Source organism: Scyliorhinus torazame, chromosome 8 (genome assembly GCF_047496885.1).
Source record: "Scyliorhinus torazame isolate Kashiwa2021f chromosome 8, sScyTor2.1, whole genome shotgun sequence".
Classification (NCBI taxonomy): Eukaryota; Metazoa; Chordata; class Chondrichthyes; order Carcharhiniformes; family Scyliorhinidae; genus Scyliorhinus; species Scyliorhinus torazame.
In genome coordinates this window covers 274,467,350-274,482,500 of record NC_092714.1, presented here as the reverse complement: position 1 = coordinate 274,482,500, position 15,151 = coordinate 274,467,350, and the positions used below count along the sequence as shown (strand labels likewise).

General features: G+C 51.4%; 1 protein-coding gene across 1 annotated transcript in view; it reads right to left on the bottom strand.

The window, feature by feature from the left end:
* snta1 (syntrophin, alpha 1) overlaps nucleotides 1–3,967 on the bottom strand; it is a 989,140-nt gene extending 985,173 nt beyond the window's left edge. The window contains exon 1 of the mRNA XM_072515362.1: nucleotides 2,659–3,967. Coding sequence (XP_072371463.1) covers nucleotides 2,659–3,094 — 436 coding nt within the window. The 5' untranslated portion in view covers nucleotides 3,095–3,967. The remainder of the gene's footprint in view (nucleotides 1–2,658) is intronic.
* Between the last annotated feature and the right edge of the window lie 11,184 nt (nucleotides 3,968–15,151).

Below are 15,151 nucleotides of genomic sequence, written 5' to 3'. Positions count from 1 at the left end.
AACTGTCTCAGATAGGCACGAATAAAGAACAAAGTATTGGAGAACTGTGTCGTTATGTAATGCCATACATGTTGAAGGGAATGTTTGTGTTTTTTGTAAGATGTATCTCTGTTGTATCGACTCTTTAAAGTGAATTCAATTTGAAGTATCATTTACCTGTTAATTTAGGCTTGATTTACATTGCTCTGATTTAAGTTAAAGTTACAAAAAGTTCAATGCTGTTAGTAATTTCTCCATTTGGGGATTGTTTGTTTAAATTGGTTTCCAGGCTCCCCCATGGGAAGCATCAACAATAATAATAATCACTTATTGTCACAAGTAGGCTTCAATGAAGTTACTGTGAAAAGGCGCTAGTCGCCACATTCCGGCGCCTGTTCGATAATGATGCAGTTAACTGTGACATCCTCCTACCCTCCAAACCCGACATTTCGCTGCTCCTCCAATTCTGGCCGCAAGCGTCCCTAACCTCCATCACTCCACCATGAGTGGCCTTGCTTTCAGTTTCCTCAGCCCCAAGCTCCTCCCTAAACCTCTCAGCCCCTCCACTTCTCTCCCCTTCCTTTAAAACACATCTGAAAACCTACCTCTCTGTCCAAGAATTTGATCACCTGCCTTAATATCTCATGTGGCTGGGAGTCAAACTCTGATAATGTTCCTGTGACATAACCTTGCTTAAAGGTGCCACATCCAATGGAATTTCTTGTTGCTGACTTACCAAAGTGATCAAACTGTACAACAAACTCAGAGTCCACAACAGACCCGGACCCGAGATGAGGAAAACTCCGAGTGGAGAGTTGTGGGAATCATGGTCCATAGGTTCCTGTTCTTCCCAAGCCACACTACACTCACACGTCACATCTCAAGTTACCCATGACTGTGTTAGAGAACAACATTGAAACAATTTAATCTGTAATGGATCATGATGGCCTGTCACTGAATTTTATTTAAGTGCAGAAGCACAGAACTGGAGGAAGCTCAGTTGAGTTGCACTATTTGATGCCAGGGTTACAGCAGGTTCGTGTCTCAGTAACATTTGAGACAAATTTTGGGGGGAATGCTGCCAGCAGGCACAACACGGAAGCACATCGGTTAGCACTGCTGCCTCGCAAAGCCAGGGACCTGGGTCCAATTCCAGCCTCGGGTGACCATCTGTGTAGAGTTTGCGCGTTCTCCCCGTGTGCGCGTGGGTTTCCTCCGGGTGCTCCGGTTTCCTCCCACAGTCCAAAGATGTGCAGCTTAGGTGGATTGGCCATGATAAATTGCCCTTAGTGTCTAAAGGTTAGGTGGGGTAGCAGGATTGGGGTGGGAGAGTGAGCCTGTGGAGGGTGCTCTTTCAGAGGGCTCGAGTAGACTCGATGGGCTGAATGGCCTCCTTCTGATTCTATGGTTCCATGAAGCAGAACCTGATCTTTCTCTACAACTGAGTCAATCTTTACTGTTCCAATTTTTACTCGAGTCACTTGGAGTAACTGTAAATTAATATTCTATTTTATGAAACTGGTATGAAGTTTGAAGCAATTTTAGATGCAACACCATCGCATGAGGGGTAGCTCAGGAGGTGAGCAGACACGGAAATAACTCGGAGGGAGGGATGCTCCGAATGAAGGAGATCAGCCTGGGGGGGGGGGGGGGGGGGGAGGGGAGAGAAGAGATCCAGGAGCTGGGGGACGGACGGACGGAAGAGATCCAAGGAATTAGATTGGGGATGTGGGGGAGGGTTGGGGTGTTTGTTTGGGGGGGGGGGATGTTTGTGGGCGGTGGGGGTGTTTGTGGGATTGGGCATGTTTGGGGTGTCTGGGGGTGTTCAGGGGAGTGGGGGGTCTGGTGGGGGGGCGTCCGTCTGGGGGGGGCGTCCGTCTGGGGGGGGCGCCGTCTGGGGGGGGCGCCGTCTGGGGGGGCGCCGTCTGGGGGGGCGCCGTCTGGGGGGGCGCCGTCTGGGGGGGCTCCGTCTGGGGGGGCGCCGTCTGAGGGGGGGGCCGTCTGGGGGGGGCCGTCTGGGGGGGGGCCCGTCTGGGGGGGGCCATCTGGGGGGGGGGCCGTCTGGGGGGGGGCCGTCTGGGGGGGGCCGTCTGGGGGGGGCCGTCTGGGGGGGGGGTGTTTGGGGGGGGGGTGTTTGGGGGGGGGTGTTTGGGGGGGGGGGTGTTTGGGGGGGGGGGTGTTTGGGGGGGGGTGTTTGGGGGGGGGGGTGTTTGGGGGGGGGTGTTTGGGGGGGGGTGTTTGGGGGGGGGGGTGTTTGGGGGGGGGGTGTTTGGGGGGGGGGTGTTTGGGGGGGGGTGTTTGGGGGGGGGGGGTGTTTGGGGGGGGGTGTTTGGGGGGGGGGGTGTTTGGGGGTGGGGGTGTTTGGGGGGTGGGGGTGTTTGGGGGGTGGGGGTGTTTGGGGGGTGGGGGTGTTTTGGGGGGTGGGGGTGTTTTGGTGTGTTTTGGGGGGGGTGTTTGGGGGTGGGGGTGTTTTGGGGGGGGGTTGTTTTTTTGGGGGGGGGTTGTTTTTTTGGGGGGGTTTGGGGGTGGGGGGGGGGTTTGGGGGTGGGGGGGGGGTGTTTGGGGGTGGGAGTGTTTTGGGGGGGTTGTTTTTTTTTGGGGGGGGGGTTTGGGGGTGGGGGTGTTTTGGGGGGGGGTTGTTTTTTTGGGGGGTGGGGGGGGGTGTTGGGAGACTCCTACCTTCTAGCAGAACCTCTTTGCCGGTTTTTTTCAGCGCCTGCACCGCCTGGTCGTGGGAAGCCTCCCGCAGGTCGGAGCCATTGACGGACAGGATGGCGTCTCCCACAAAGAGCTCGCCGCTCTGATCGGCCGCCAGTCCACGGAAGATTTTCGAGATGAGGATGGGCATGTGGTTCTCGCGGCCGCCCTTGATGCTGATGCCCAGGCCGCCCGCCTCCTGCTTCACGATGCGGACAGTCCGCTTGCGGCCGGAGCCGGGCTCCGGGTCCCCCGGGGGCGGTGGCTCGGCTTCCCCGTTACTCAGGCCGTGTCCAGCGGCCGCTCCGGCCGGGCTCAGCCGCAGCGAATCCTCCGACAAGTTAGCGAGGAGCCGCCGCCAGCGCTCCGGCTCCGGCTCCGGGCTCCGCACCTCCAGCAGCCCGCTCCGCAGCACCATCCCACCGGCCGCCTGACTCACACTGTCCGGGGCTGGGAGCCTCCCTCCGTCCCCGGCCCGGCGCTACCCCGCCCCTCCTCGTTAAAGGGGCCGCGGTGGCAGCAACTTGGCCAAAACTTTCCAAGTATTTGCCGAACATTTAAAACGACTTCCTAAACATTTGGAAAACTTTTTCCAGCTATTTGCCGAACTTTTAAAACTACTTCCTAAACTTTTTCCAACTATTTGCCGAACTTGACAAACTTTTAAAACTTTTCCAACTATTTTCCAAACTTTTAATACTACTTTCTAAACATTTGGAAAACTTTTTCCAACTATTTGCCGAACTTTTAAAACTACTTCCTAAACTTTTTCCAACTATTTGCCGAACTTGACAAACATTTAAAACTTTTCCAACTATTTGCCAAACTTTAAAAACTACTTCTTAAACATTTGGAAAACTTTTTCCAACTATTTGCCGAACTTTTAAAACTACTTCCTAAAAACATTTTCCAACTATTTGCCAAACTTTTAAAACTTCTTCCTAGACACGTCCAAAACTATTTGGCAAACTTTTAAAACTTCTTCCTAGACACGTCCAAAACTATTTGGCAAACTTTTAAAACTTCTTCCTAAACACTTGGAAAACCTTTTCCAAATATTTGCCGAACTTGACAAACTTTTTAAGACTTTTTGTAAATACTCGAGGGGAAATCAAAACTTTTTCTAAATATTTTTCAATCTTGACAACTCTTTTCAAACTCTTTTCACATTTTTTCCGCGTTTTTTCTCGAAGGTTTTTCTACATTGTATCCGAACTTTTAACCATATTTTCCAAACTTTCCGGCTCAGTCGGCGGGTGGACACAGGGCCCTGCCCGGAGCTCCTGGTTCTGATCTCCCGGTTGCTGGAATCAAGGAAAAGTTTTTGGATGAACTTTTCCACAAAAGACTCCGCATTCCTCAATTGCTCAGCGGCCACCGTTGCGAGCTGGTACAGGAGTTACACCTGTTTACTTGACTCACCTGCAGTTTAGTCTGAGTTCATTCAAAATGACAGATAATTCTTGTTTTTGCACGATATTTGCATTTTACTTTCTATGGAATTCAAATTACTGAATCATTTGCTTTAATTTTTATTTTATTTTTTATAAATGTTTTATTGAAAATTTTTACCCAAACAACAATTTTTCCCCTCTTACAAAGCAAACGCAACAATAACAATACAGAAATTTTAAACAATACACAAGTAACAAAACCCCTTTATCTTTGACCTAAACTAAACCCCCCCTCCCCCCTCCCCCTGGGTTGCTGCTGCTGGTCATCTGTCTTCCCTCTAACGTTCCCCTAGGTAGTCGAGAAATGGCTGCCACCGCCTGGTGAACCCTTGAGCCGATCCTCTCAGGGCAAACTTTATCTGCTCCAGTTTAATGAACCCCGCCATATCATTTACCCAGGCCTCCAGTCCGGGGGGTTTCGCCTCCTTCCACATGAGTAGGATCCTGCGCCGGGCTACTAGGGACGCAAAGGCCACAACGTCGGCCTCTTTCGCCTCCTGCACTCCCGGCTCTTCCGCAACTCCAAATAGAGCTAACCCCCAGCCTGGTTTGACCCGGGCCTTCACCACCCGCGAAATCACTCCTGTCACTCCCTTCCAATACCCTTCCAGTGCCGGGCATGCCCAAAACATATGTGCGTGGTTTGCCGGGCTCCCGCCACACCTCCCACATTTGTCCTCCACTCCAAAGAACCTGCTCAATCTTGCTCCCGTTATGTGTGCTCTATGTAGCACCTTAAATTGAATCAGGCTAAGCCTGGCGCATGAGGAAGAGGAATTTACCCTGCTTAGGGCATCAGCCCACATACCCTCCTCTATCTCCTCCCCTAGTTCTTCTTCCCACTTTCCTTTTAGTTCGCCCACCGACTCCTCCCCCTCTTCCCTCATCTCTCGGTAAATCTCTGACACCTTGCCCTCTCCGACCCACACCCCTGAAAGCACCCTGTCCTGTATCCCCTGTGTCGGGAGCAATGGAAATTCCCTCACCTGTTGTCTAGTAAATGCCCTCACCTGCATATATCTCAAGAAATTTCCCCGGGGCAACTTATACTTTTCCTCCAATGCTCCCAAGCTCGCAAAAGTCCCATCTATAAATAAATCTCCCACCCTCCTAATTCCCAACTGGAACCAGCTCTGAAATCCTCCATCCATTCTTCCTGGGGCGAACCTATGGTTGTTCCTGATTGGGGACCCCACCAGGGCTCCCCGCACCCCTCTCTGTCGCCTCCACTGTCCCCAGATATTCAATGTTGCCGCCACCACCGGGTTCGTGGTAAACTTTTTAGGTGAGATCGGTAGCGGCGCCGTCACCAGCGCCTCTAAACTCGTCCCTTTACAGGACTTTCTCTCCAGTCTTTCCCACGCCGCTCCCTCACCCTCCATCATCCATTTACGTATCATTGCCACATTGGCGGCCCAATAGTAATCGCCCAAGTTCGGTAGTGCCAATCCTCCTCTGTCCCTACTACGCTGAAGGAACCCCCTCCTTACTCTCGGAACTTTCCCTGCCCACACGAAGCTCGTGATGCTCCTGTCTATTTTATTAAAAAAGGTCTTAGTGATTAGTATAGGGAGACATTGAAATACAAATAAGAACCTCGGGAGGACCATCATCTTAATTGCTTGCACCCTGCCCGCCAGCGATAGAGGCTGCATGTCCCACCTCTTGAAGTCCTCCTCCATTTGTTCTACCAACCGTGTCAGATTAAGTCTGTGCAAGGTTCCCCAGCTCCTAGCGATCTGAATCCCCAGGTATCGGAAGTTTCTTTCCACTTTCCTTAGAGGCAAGCCTTCTATCTCTCTACTCTGGTCCCCTGGATGTATCACAAATAATTCACTCTTTCCCATGTTTAGCCTATACCCCGAGAAATCCCCGAACCCCCTCAAAATTCGCATAACCTCTATCATTCCCCCCGCTGGGTCCGACACGTATAACAATAGGTCATCCGCATATAACGAGACTCGGTGTTCTTCTGCCCCTCTAATCACCCCTCTCCATTTCCTGGAGTCTCTCAACGCCATGGCCAGAGGTTCAATTGCCAACGCGAACAACAATGGAGACAGCGGGCATCCCTGTCTTGTTCCCCTATATAGTCGGAAATACTCCGATCTATGTCGACCTGTAACTACGCTTGCCGTTGGAGCCCCATAAAGAAGTCTAACCCAGCTAATAAACCCGTTCCCAAACCCAAACCTCCTTAACACTTCCCATAAATACTCCCACTCCACCCTATCAAATGCCTTCTCTGCGTCCATTGCCGCCACTATCTCTGCCTCCCCCTCCACTGGGGGCATCATTATCACCCCTAATAGTCGTCGCACGTTAACATTCAGTTGTCTCCCTTTTACGAACCCTGTCTGATCTTCGTGCACCACCCCCGGAACACAGTCCTCTATCCTCGATGCCAGTACCTTTGCCAACAATTTGGCGTCCACGTTCAACAATGAAATGGGTCTATAGGACCCGCACTGCAACGGATCTTTATCCCTCTTCAAAATTAACGATATCGTCGCCTCCGACATCGTCGGGGGTAGAGTCCCCCCTTTCCTGGCCTCATTGAACGTCCTCACCATCAACGGGGCCAACAAGTCCACATATTTTCTGTAATACTCCACCGGGAACCCGTCTGGTCCTGGGGCCTTCCCTGCTTGCATGCTTCCCAGTCCCTTAATAACCTCGTCCACCCCAATCGGTGCCCCCAGGCCTACCACCCCCCGCTCCTCCACTTTCGGGAACCTCAATTGGTCCAGGAACTGCCGCATCCCCTCCTCTCCCTCTGGGGGTTGAGACCTATACAGTTCCTCATAGAAGGTCTTGAACACCTCATTTATCTTTCCTGCCCTTCGCACCGTGTCTCCCCTTTCGTCTCTAATTCCTCCTATTTCCCTCGCTGCTGCCCTCTTTCGCAATTGATGAGCCAACAGGCGACTCGCCTTTTCCCCATATTCATACCTCCTCCCCTGTGCCTTCCTCCACAGTACCTCCGCCTTTCTGGTGGTCAGAAGGTCAAATTCCGTCTGGAGTCGTCTCCTCTCCCTGTACAATTCCTCCTCCGGGGTCTCTGCAAATTCCCTATCCACCCTTAAAATCTCCCCCAGTAATCTTTCCCTTTCCTTGGCCTCTGTTTTCCTTTTGTGGGCCCCAATGGAGATCAGCTCTCCTCTGACCACCGCTTTTAGTGCTTCCCATACCACTCCCACAGGGACCTCGCCGTCGTCATTGACCTCCAGGTATCTCTCAATACACCCCCGCACTCTTGCACACACTCCCTCATCCGCCATCAGTCCCACATCTAATCGCCAGAGTGTTCTCTGCTCCCTTTCCTCTCCTAATTCCAGGTCCACCCAATGTGGGGCATGATCCGAAACCGCTATGGCTGAGTACTCAGCTTCTTCCACCCTAGAGATCAACGACCTTCCCAAAACAAAAAAATCTATCCGGGAGTACACTTTATGGACATGGGAGAAGAAGGAATACTCCCTAGCCCTAGGTCTAAGAAATCGCCATGGATCCACTCCCCCCATTTGGTCCATAAACCCCTTAAGTACCTTGGCCGCTGCCGGCCTTCTTCCGGTCCTTGAGCTGGATCTATCTAGCCCCGGGTCCAGCACCGTATTAAAGTCCCCTCCTAAAATCAAGTTTCCTACCTCCAGGTCCGGTATACGCCCCAGCATCCGTCTCATAAATCCCGCATCGTCCCAGTTTGGGGCATACACGTTAACCAACACGACCTCCATTCCCTCCAGCCTGCCACTCACCATTACATATCTACCTCCGCTATCTGCTACGATGTTCTTTGCTTCAAATGCGACCTGTTTCCCCACCAAAATGGCCACCCCTCTATTCTTTGCGTCCAGTCCTGAGTGGAACACCTGTCCCACCCATCCTTTCCTTAGCCTAACTTGGTCCGCCACCTTTAGGTGCGTCTCTTGGAGCATAACCACGTCTGCCCTTAGTCCTTTCAAATGCGCGAGCACTCGGGCCCTTTTTATCGGTCCGTTCAGGCCTCTCACGTTCCACGTGATCAGCCTCACTAGGGGGCTACCTGCCCCCCTCCCGTGTCGACTAGCCATTACCTTCTCTAGGCCAGTCCCATATCCCGCCTCCGCGCTCCCGCTCGCTCCCCCAGCGTCGCACACCATTCCCGCCCACCCACTCTTTAGCCATTTCCTTTTGGATTTCCGCAGCAGCAACCCAGTTGTCCCCCCCCCCCCCTTCTCCCTCCCTCCTCCCCTCCCCGCTAGATCTCTTTCTAGCTTGATTGCTCCCCCCATATTACTTCCGTAAGTCAGCTGACTTCAACTGACCCCGGCTACTCCTGCTCACTCCTCGACCTCCCCATGTGGGGAACTCCCATCCGCCTTGCGCCTGTCTTCCCGCCTTATTCTTTCTGGTGCGGGAACATCCCTTTACCTGACCCGCCTCTTATGGCGCAGCTCCCTTTCCCCTCCCTGCTTTAATTTTTATAAGAACACTTATTTATAACTCATCTTTTCTCTCCTCTAGACATCTCGAACCGTTTTACAAATTAATCAATCATTTTGAGGTGTGTTCCCTGTTACAAAAGGATATGTCGCAACACATTTGTGCACAGCAAGCTCTCACAAACTCCAAGAAAAGTTACCGGTTTTTAAACTAAGGTTAGAAAGTGCAGTTTATTCAGAACTGACCTTCTGATATAGATAAGGTGGGCGAGTGGGCCAAACTATGCCAGATGGAGTTTAATGTGGATGAGTGTGAGGTTATCCATTTTGGCCGAATAAATAGAAAGGCAAATTATCTCAATGGAAAGCAGATTCAAAATGTTGTGGGCAGAGAGATCTGGGTGCTTTGGTTTATGAATCACAGAAAGTCGGTTTGCAGGTGCAACGTGTAATAAAAAAGACAAATGGAATGTTAGTGTTTATTGCAAAAGGACTGGGGTATACAAGTAGAGAAGTGTTGTTGCATTCGGAAAGGGTGTTGGTGAGTCCACATCTGGAGTATTGTGTCCAGTTTTGCTCTCCTTATTTGAGGAAGGATGTGGGACACTGGAGACAGTTCAGAGGAGGGTCACCAGATTGATTCCGGGGATGAAAGGGTTGATGTACGAGGAGAGATTAAACAGTTTGGGTTTATACTCGCTGGAGTTTAGAAGGATGAGAGGGGATCTGATCGAGGTGTATAAAATACTAAAAGGGATTAATAAATTAAACGTGGACCGAATGTTCCACCTTGTGGGGCAATCTGGAATGAGAGGTCACAGATATAGGTTGAGAGGCGGTAGATTTAGAACTGAGATGAGGAGGAACTACTTCTCGCAGAGGGTGGTGAATTTGTGGAACTCGCTGCCCCATAGTGCGGTGGAATCGGAGTCATTAAATGGTTTCAAGAGGAGATGGACCAATTTCTGGGGAAAATAAGGGTTAAAGGGATATGGGGAACAGGTAGGGAGATAGATTTGAGACCAGGAAGAGATCAGCCATGATCTGATTGAATGGCGGAGCAGGTTCGAGGGGCTGAATTGCCGACTTTTGCTCCTAATTCCTATGTTCTGACTGTGTGGCACCGACCCTCTGACAGTGCAGCACTCCCTCAGTACTGACCCTCTGACAGTGCGGCACTCCCTCAGTACTGACCCTCTGACAGTGCAGCACTCCCTCAGTACTGACCCTCTGACAGTGCAGCACTCCCTCAGTACTGACCCTCTGACAGTGCGGCACTCCCTCAGTACTGACCCTCTGACAGTGCGACACTCCCTCAGTACTGACCCTCTGACAGTGCGGCGCTCCCTCAGTACTGACCCTCTGACAGTGCGACACTCCCTCAGTACTGACCCTCTGACAGTGCGGCGCTCCCTCAGTACTGACCCTCTGACAGTGCGGCACTCCCTCAGTACTGACCCTCTGACAGTGCGGCACTCCCACAGTACTGACCCTCTGACAGTGCGGCACTCGCTCAGTACTGACCCTCTGACAGTGCGGCGCTCCCTCAGTACTGACCCTCTGACAGTGCGGCACTCCCTCAGTACTGACCCTCTGACAGTGCGGCACTCCCTCAGTACTGACCCTCTGACAGTGCGGCACTCCCACAGTACTGACCCTCTGACAGTGCGGCACTCCCTCAGTACTGACCCTCTGACAGTGCGGCACTCCCACAGTACTGACCCTCTGACAGTGCAGCACTCCCTCAGTACTGCCCCTCTGACAGTGCGGCACTCCCTCAGTACTGACCCTCTGACAGTGCGGCACTCCCTCAGTACTGACCCTCTGACAGTGCAGCACTCCCTCAGTACTGACCCTCTGACAGTGCAGCACTCCCTCAGTACTGACCCTCTGACAGTGCGGCACTCGCTCAGTACTGACCCTCTGACAGTGCGGCGCTCCCTCAGTACTGACCCTCTGACAGTGCGGCACTCCCTCAGTACTGACCCTCTGACAGTGCGGCACTCCCACAGTACTGACCCTCTGACAGTGCGGCACTCCCTCAGTACTGACCCTCTGACAGTGCGGCACTCCCACAGTACTGACCCTCTGACAGTGCAGCACTCCCTCAGTACTGCCCCTCTGACAGTGCGGCACTCCCTCAGTACTGACCCTCTGACAGTGCGGCACTCCCTCAGTACTGACCCTCTGACAGTGCCGCACTCCCTCAGTACTGACCCTCTGACAGTGCGGCACTCCCTCAGTACTGACCCTCTGACAGTGCGGCACTCCCACAGTACTGACCCTCTGACAGTGCCGCACTCCCTCAGTACTGACCCTCTGACAGTGCCGCACTCCCTCAGTACTGACCCTCTGACAGTGCGGCACTCCCTCAGTACTGACCCTCTGACAGTGCGGCACTCCCTCAGTACTGACCCTCTGACAGTGCAGCACTCCCTCAGTACTGACCCTCTGACAGTGCAGCACTCCCTCAGTACTGACCCTCTGACAGTGCGGCACTCGCTCAGTACTGACCCTCTGACAGTGCGGCGCTCCCTCAGTACTGACCCTCTGACAGTGCGGCACTCCCTCAGTACTGACCCTCTGACAGTGCGGCACTCCCACAGTACTGACCCTCTGACAGTGCGGCACTCCCTCAGTACTGACCCTCTGACAGTGCGGCACTCCCACAGTACTGACCCTCTGACAGTGCAGCACTCCCTCAGTACTGCCCCTCTGACAGTGCGGCACTCCCTCAGTACTGACCCTCTGACAGTGCGGCACTCCCTCAGTACTGACCCTCTGACAGTGCCGCACTCCCTCAGTACTGACCCTCTGACAGTGCGGCACTCCCTCAGTACTGACCCTCTGACAGTGCGGCACTCCCACAGTACTGACCCTCTGACAGTGCCGCACTCCCTCAGTACTGACCCTCTGACAGTGCCGCACTCCCTCAGTACTGACCCTCTGACAGTGCGGCACTCCCTCAGTACTGACCCTCTGACAGTGCGGCACTCCCTCAGTACTGACCCTCTGACAGTGCGGCGCTCCCTCAGTACTGACCCTCTGACAGTGCAGCACTCCCTCAGTACTGACCCTCTGACAGTGCAGCACTCCCTCAGTACTGACCCTCTGACAGAGCGGCACTCCCTCAGTACTGACCCTCTGACAGAGCGGCACTCCCTCAGTACTGACCCTCTGACAGTGCGGCACTCCCTCAGTACTGACCCTCTGACAGTGCGGCACTCCCTCAGTACTGACCCTCTGACAGTGCAGCTCTCCCTCAGTACTGACCCTCTGACAGTGCGGCACTCCCTCAGTACTGACCCTCTGACAATGCGGCATTCCCTCAGTACTGACCCTCTGACAGTGCGGCACTCCCTCAGTACTGACCCTCTAACAGTGCGGCACTCCCTCAGTACTGACCCTCTGACAGGGAGATGCTCCTTCAGTACTGACCCTCTGAGAGTGCAGCACTCCCTCAGTACTGACCCTCTGACAGTGCGGCACTCCCTCATTACTGACCCTCTGACAGTGCAGCACTCCCTCAGTACTGACCCTCTGACAGTGCAGCACTCCCTCAGTACTGACCCTCTGACAGTGCAGCACTCCCTCAGTACTGACCCTCTGACAGTGCAGCACTCCCTCAGTACTGACCCTCTGACAGTGCAGCACTCCCTCAGTCCTGACCCTCTGACAGTGCAGCACTCCCTCAGTACTGACCCTCTGACAGTGCAGCACTCCCTCAGTACTGACCCTCTGACAGTGCAGTGCTCCCTCAGCACTCAAATGTCTCATTCACATAAATGTTTGGAACCCTGCTGACAAGGCAGGATTATTTTTGACCCCTGGTTTAAAAACAGCCTCTGCTTTGACTCACTGGCTGTTTCTCAGGCTTTTATCATTTTCCAAATCGCTCCCTCTCCCTGCTGCATTTCTCTTCCCTGAAACCTGCCGTTAGGGAGATGGGTTATTAACTAAACATTTAAACATCTGCCGAGCAACAGATGCACAGAGGGTAATCAGACAATTCCAATTCATTGCTGGTGTTATGTTTTCATTTTGTATTTTGTCCTCCTATGTCAGACAGGTCCCACTGAAATTATCCGAGTTGCAGATTCAAAATCAAAGCAGGTTTGAACTGAAAGCTGGGAACTAATCGAATGCTGTGATCTGGCGCTGGGATGAACGCTAATGCCAGATGTACAGATAACTGTGTGGGTGAGAGTTCAGGCAATACTCTCCCTACAAGCCCAGGGGAGACATGGTAAACAAGAAGTGCAATTATCACAAAATACAAAATCCTGTGGATGCTGGAAATAAAAACTAAAAACTGTAAATAATGAAGGCAGCATCTGTATAGAGAGAAACCGAGGAAAAAGTGGCAGTATGTTTGACAGGAAATCGATCACTAGTGAATGGCTGTTTATCAGACTGCGGGAAAGTAAGCCAATGTCTAACCTATTTCCATTGTGTACCTTGTGTTGCCCTATTATGTATTTTATTTTTATTTTATTTTATTTTCATGGACTAAATGATCTGTTTGAGCTGTTTGCAGAAAAATATTTTCCCCTGTACCTCGGTACACGGGACAATAAATAAATCCAGGAAAGTATGTTTTGATATTCTCGTGGGCTCAGCGTTAGGATCACTGCTTTTCCTGATCAATATTCATAACTTAGATGAGCTGGGCCCAATTTATACAGCAAAACCTAAAACAAAACTCCATCCATCCACACCTGGTCAGCTCGCTATTCCACCTCCCATATATAATAATAATAATCTTTATTGTCACAAGTAGGCTTTCATTAACACCGCAATGAAGTTACTGTGAAAAGCCCCTAGTCGCCACATTCCGGCGCCTGTTCGGGTACACAGAGAGAGAATTCAGAATGTCCGAATTACCTAACAGCACGTCTTTCGGGACTTGTAGGAGGAAACCGGAGCACCCAGAGGAAACCCACGCAGACACGGGGAGAACGTGCAGACTCCACATAGACAGTGACCCAAGCCGGGAATCGAACCTGGGACCCTGGAACTGTGAAGCAACAGTGCTAACCACTGTGCTACCGTGCCAAGGGCAGCCGTTTGTACCATTCCAGGCCAAAGCACTCTGCTTGATTGGCACCTTAAACATTCACTCCCTCCACCAATGATGCACAGGAGCAGCAGTGTGTAAAAAACATCGAATTAAACAACTTCAGATGATCAGCTTCCCACCTCGACCCATTTGTTTTCATTTCATTTTAACTGTCTTTTACCATTTCTTTCTTAATATATATTTAATTCTTACCCCCCCCCGCCCCAATCTTATCCACCTTTCCTTCACCTTTCTCCTCTTTGCTTCCCCCTTCCTCTCCCCCCACATCTACAGTTCATCCTCTGATGTTAGTTTCCCTGCTGTTTGACCTTTCAAATCTTTTGTTCTCTCTGGGGACTGCCATTAGCACTCTTTCCCCTTGGTTTCTGTGTCCATTAGCACCCGGTTTCCCTGGGTTTTTGTGGCTATGGTAAGAAGTCTTAAAACACCAGATTAAAGTCCAACAGGTTTGTTTCAAACACTAGCTTTCGGAGCACAGCTCCTTCCTCATATATATAGACAAATTCAAAGATGCACGACAATGCTTAGAATGGGATCATTTGCAGGTAATTAAGTGTTTACAGATCCAGAGATGGGGTAACCCCAGGTTAAAGGGGTGTGAATTGTCTCAAGCCAGGACAGTTGGCAGGATTTCGCAACCCACCCTGGGGTGGGTTTTAACCTGGGGTTACCCCATCTCTGGATCTGTAAAGATTTAATCACCTGCTAATGCTCACATTCCAAGAATTGTCTGGCATCTTTGAATTTGTCTATATATATGTTTCTGGAACAGACCTCTTCATTCACCTGAGGAAGGAACAGCGCTCCGAAAGCTAGTGATTTGAAACAAACCTGTCGGACTTTAACCTGGTGTTGTAAGACTTCTTACTGTGCTCACCCCAGTCCAACGCCGGCATCTCCACATCTGTGGCTATGACTCATCTTTCATTCTCACTCCACAGTATAAATATTTCCCACTTTCTCTGTTAGCTTTGACAAAGAGTCATCGGACTCGAAACGTTCGCTCTTTTCTCTCCCTACAGATGCTGCCAGACCTGCTGAGATTTTCCAGCATTTTCTCTTTCGTAGCAGCAGTGTGTATTTCCAAGATGTATTGCACCTGTGACATCTCCCATCTGCACGCACAAGGACAGCAGATTCATGGGAATTCCACCATCTGCAAGTTCCCCTCTGTTGCTAACTTTCCGGTTGGTTCAATTGCTCTGTTTTATTACCTTTGCTCTCGAGTCGCCAGGTATCTTTATGATACCGCCACGAGGTTCAAGTCCAAACAATGATCAATAACTCAATACACCGATTAGTAAGATTAAAATCAAAGCACATTTATTATTTACAGTAATCGCTACTCATGCACAAATTCTACATCTAAGCTATACTTAACTTCGGACTGGCCCACCAGGTCAGGGAAACAAATGGCCTTTTGTTCAGGTTCTGCGTCTGCGGGATTCGAAGTTGGTACAGATTGGTCGCTAGGAGCGCCTGTCTCGTAGCGAGCGTTGAATTAAGACTTACTTCTG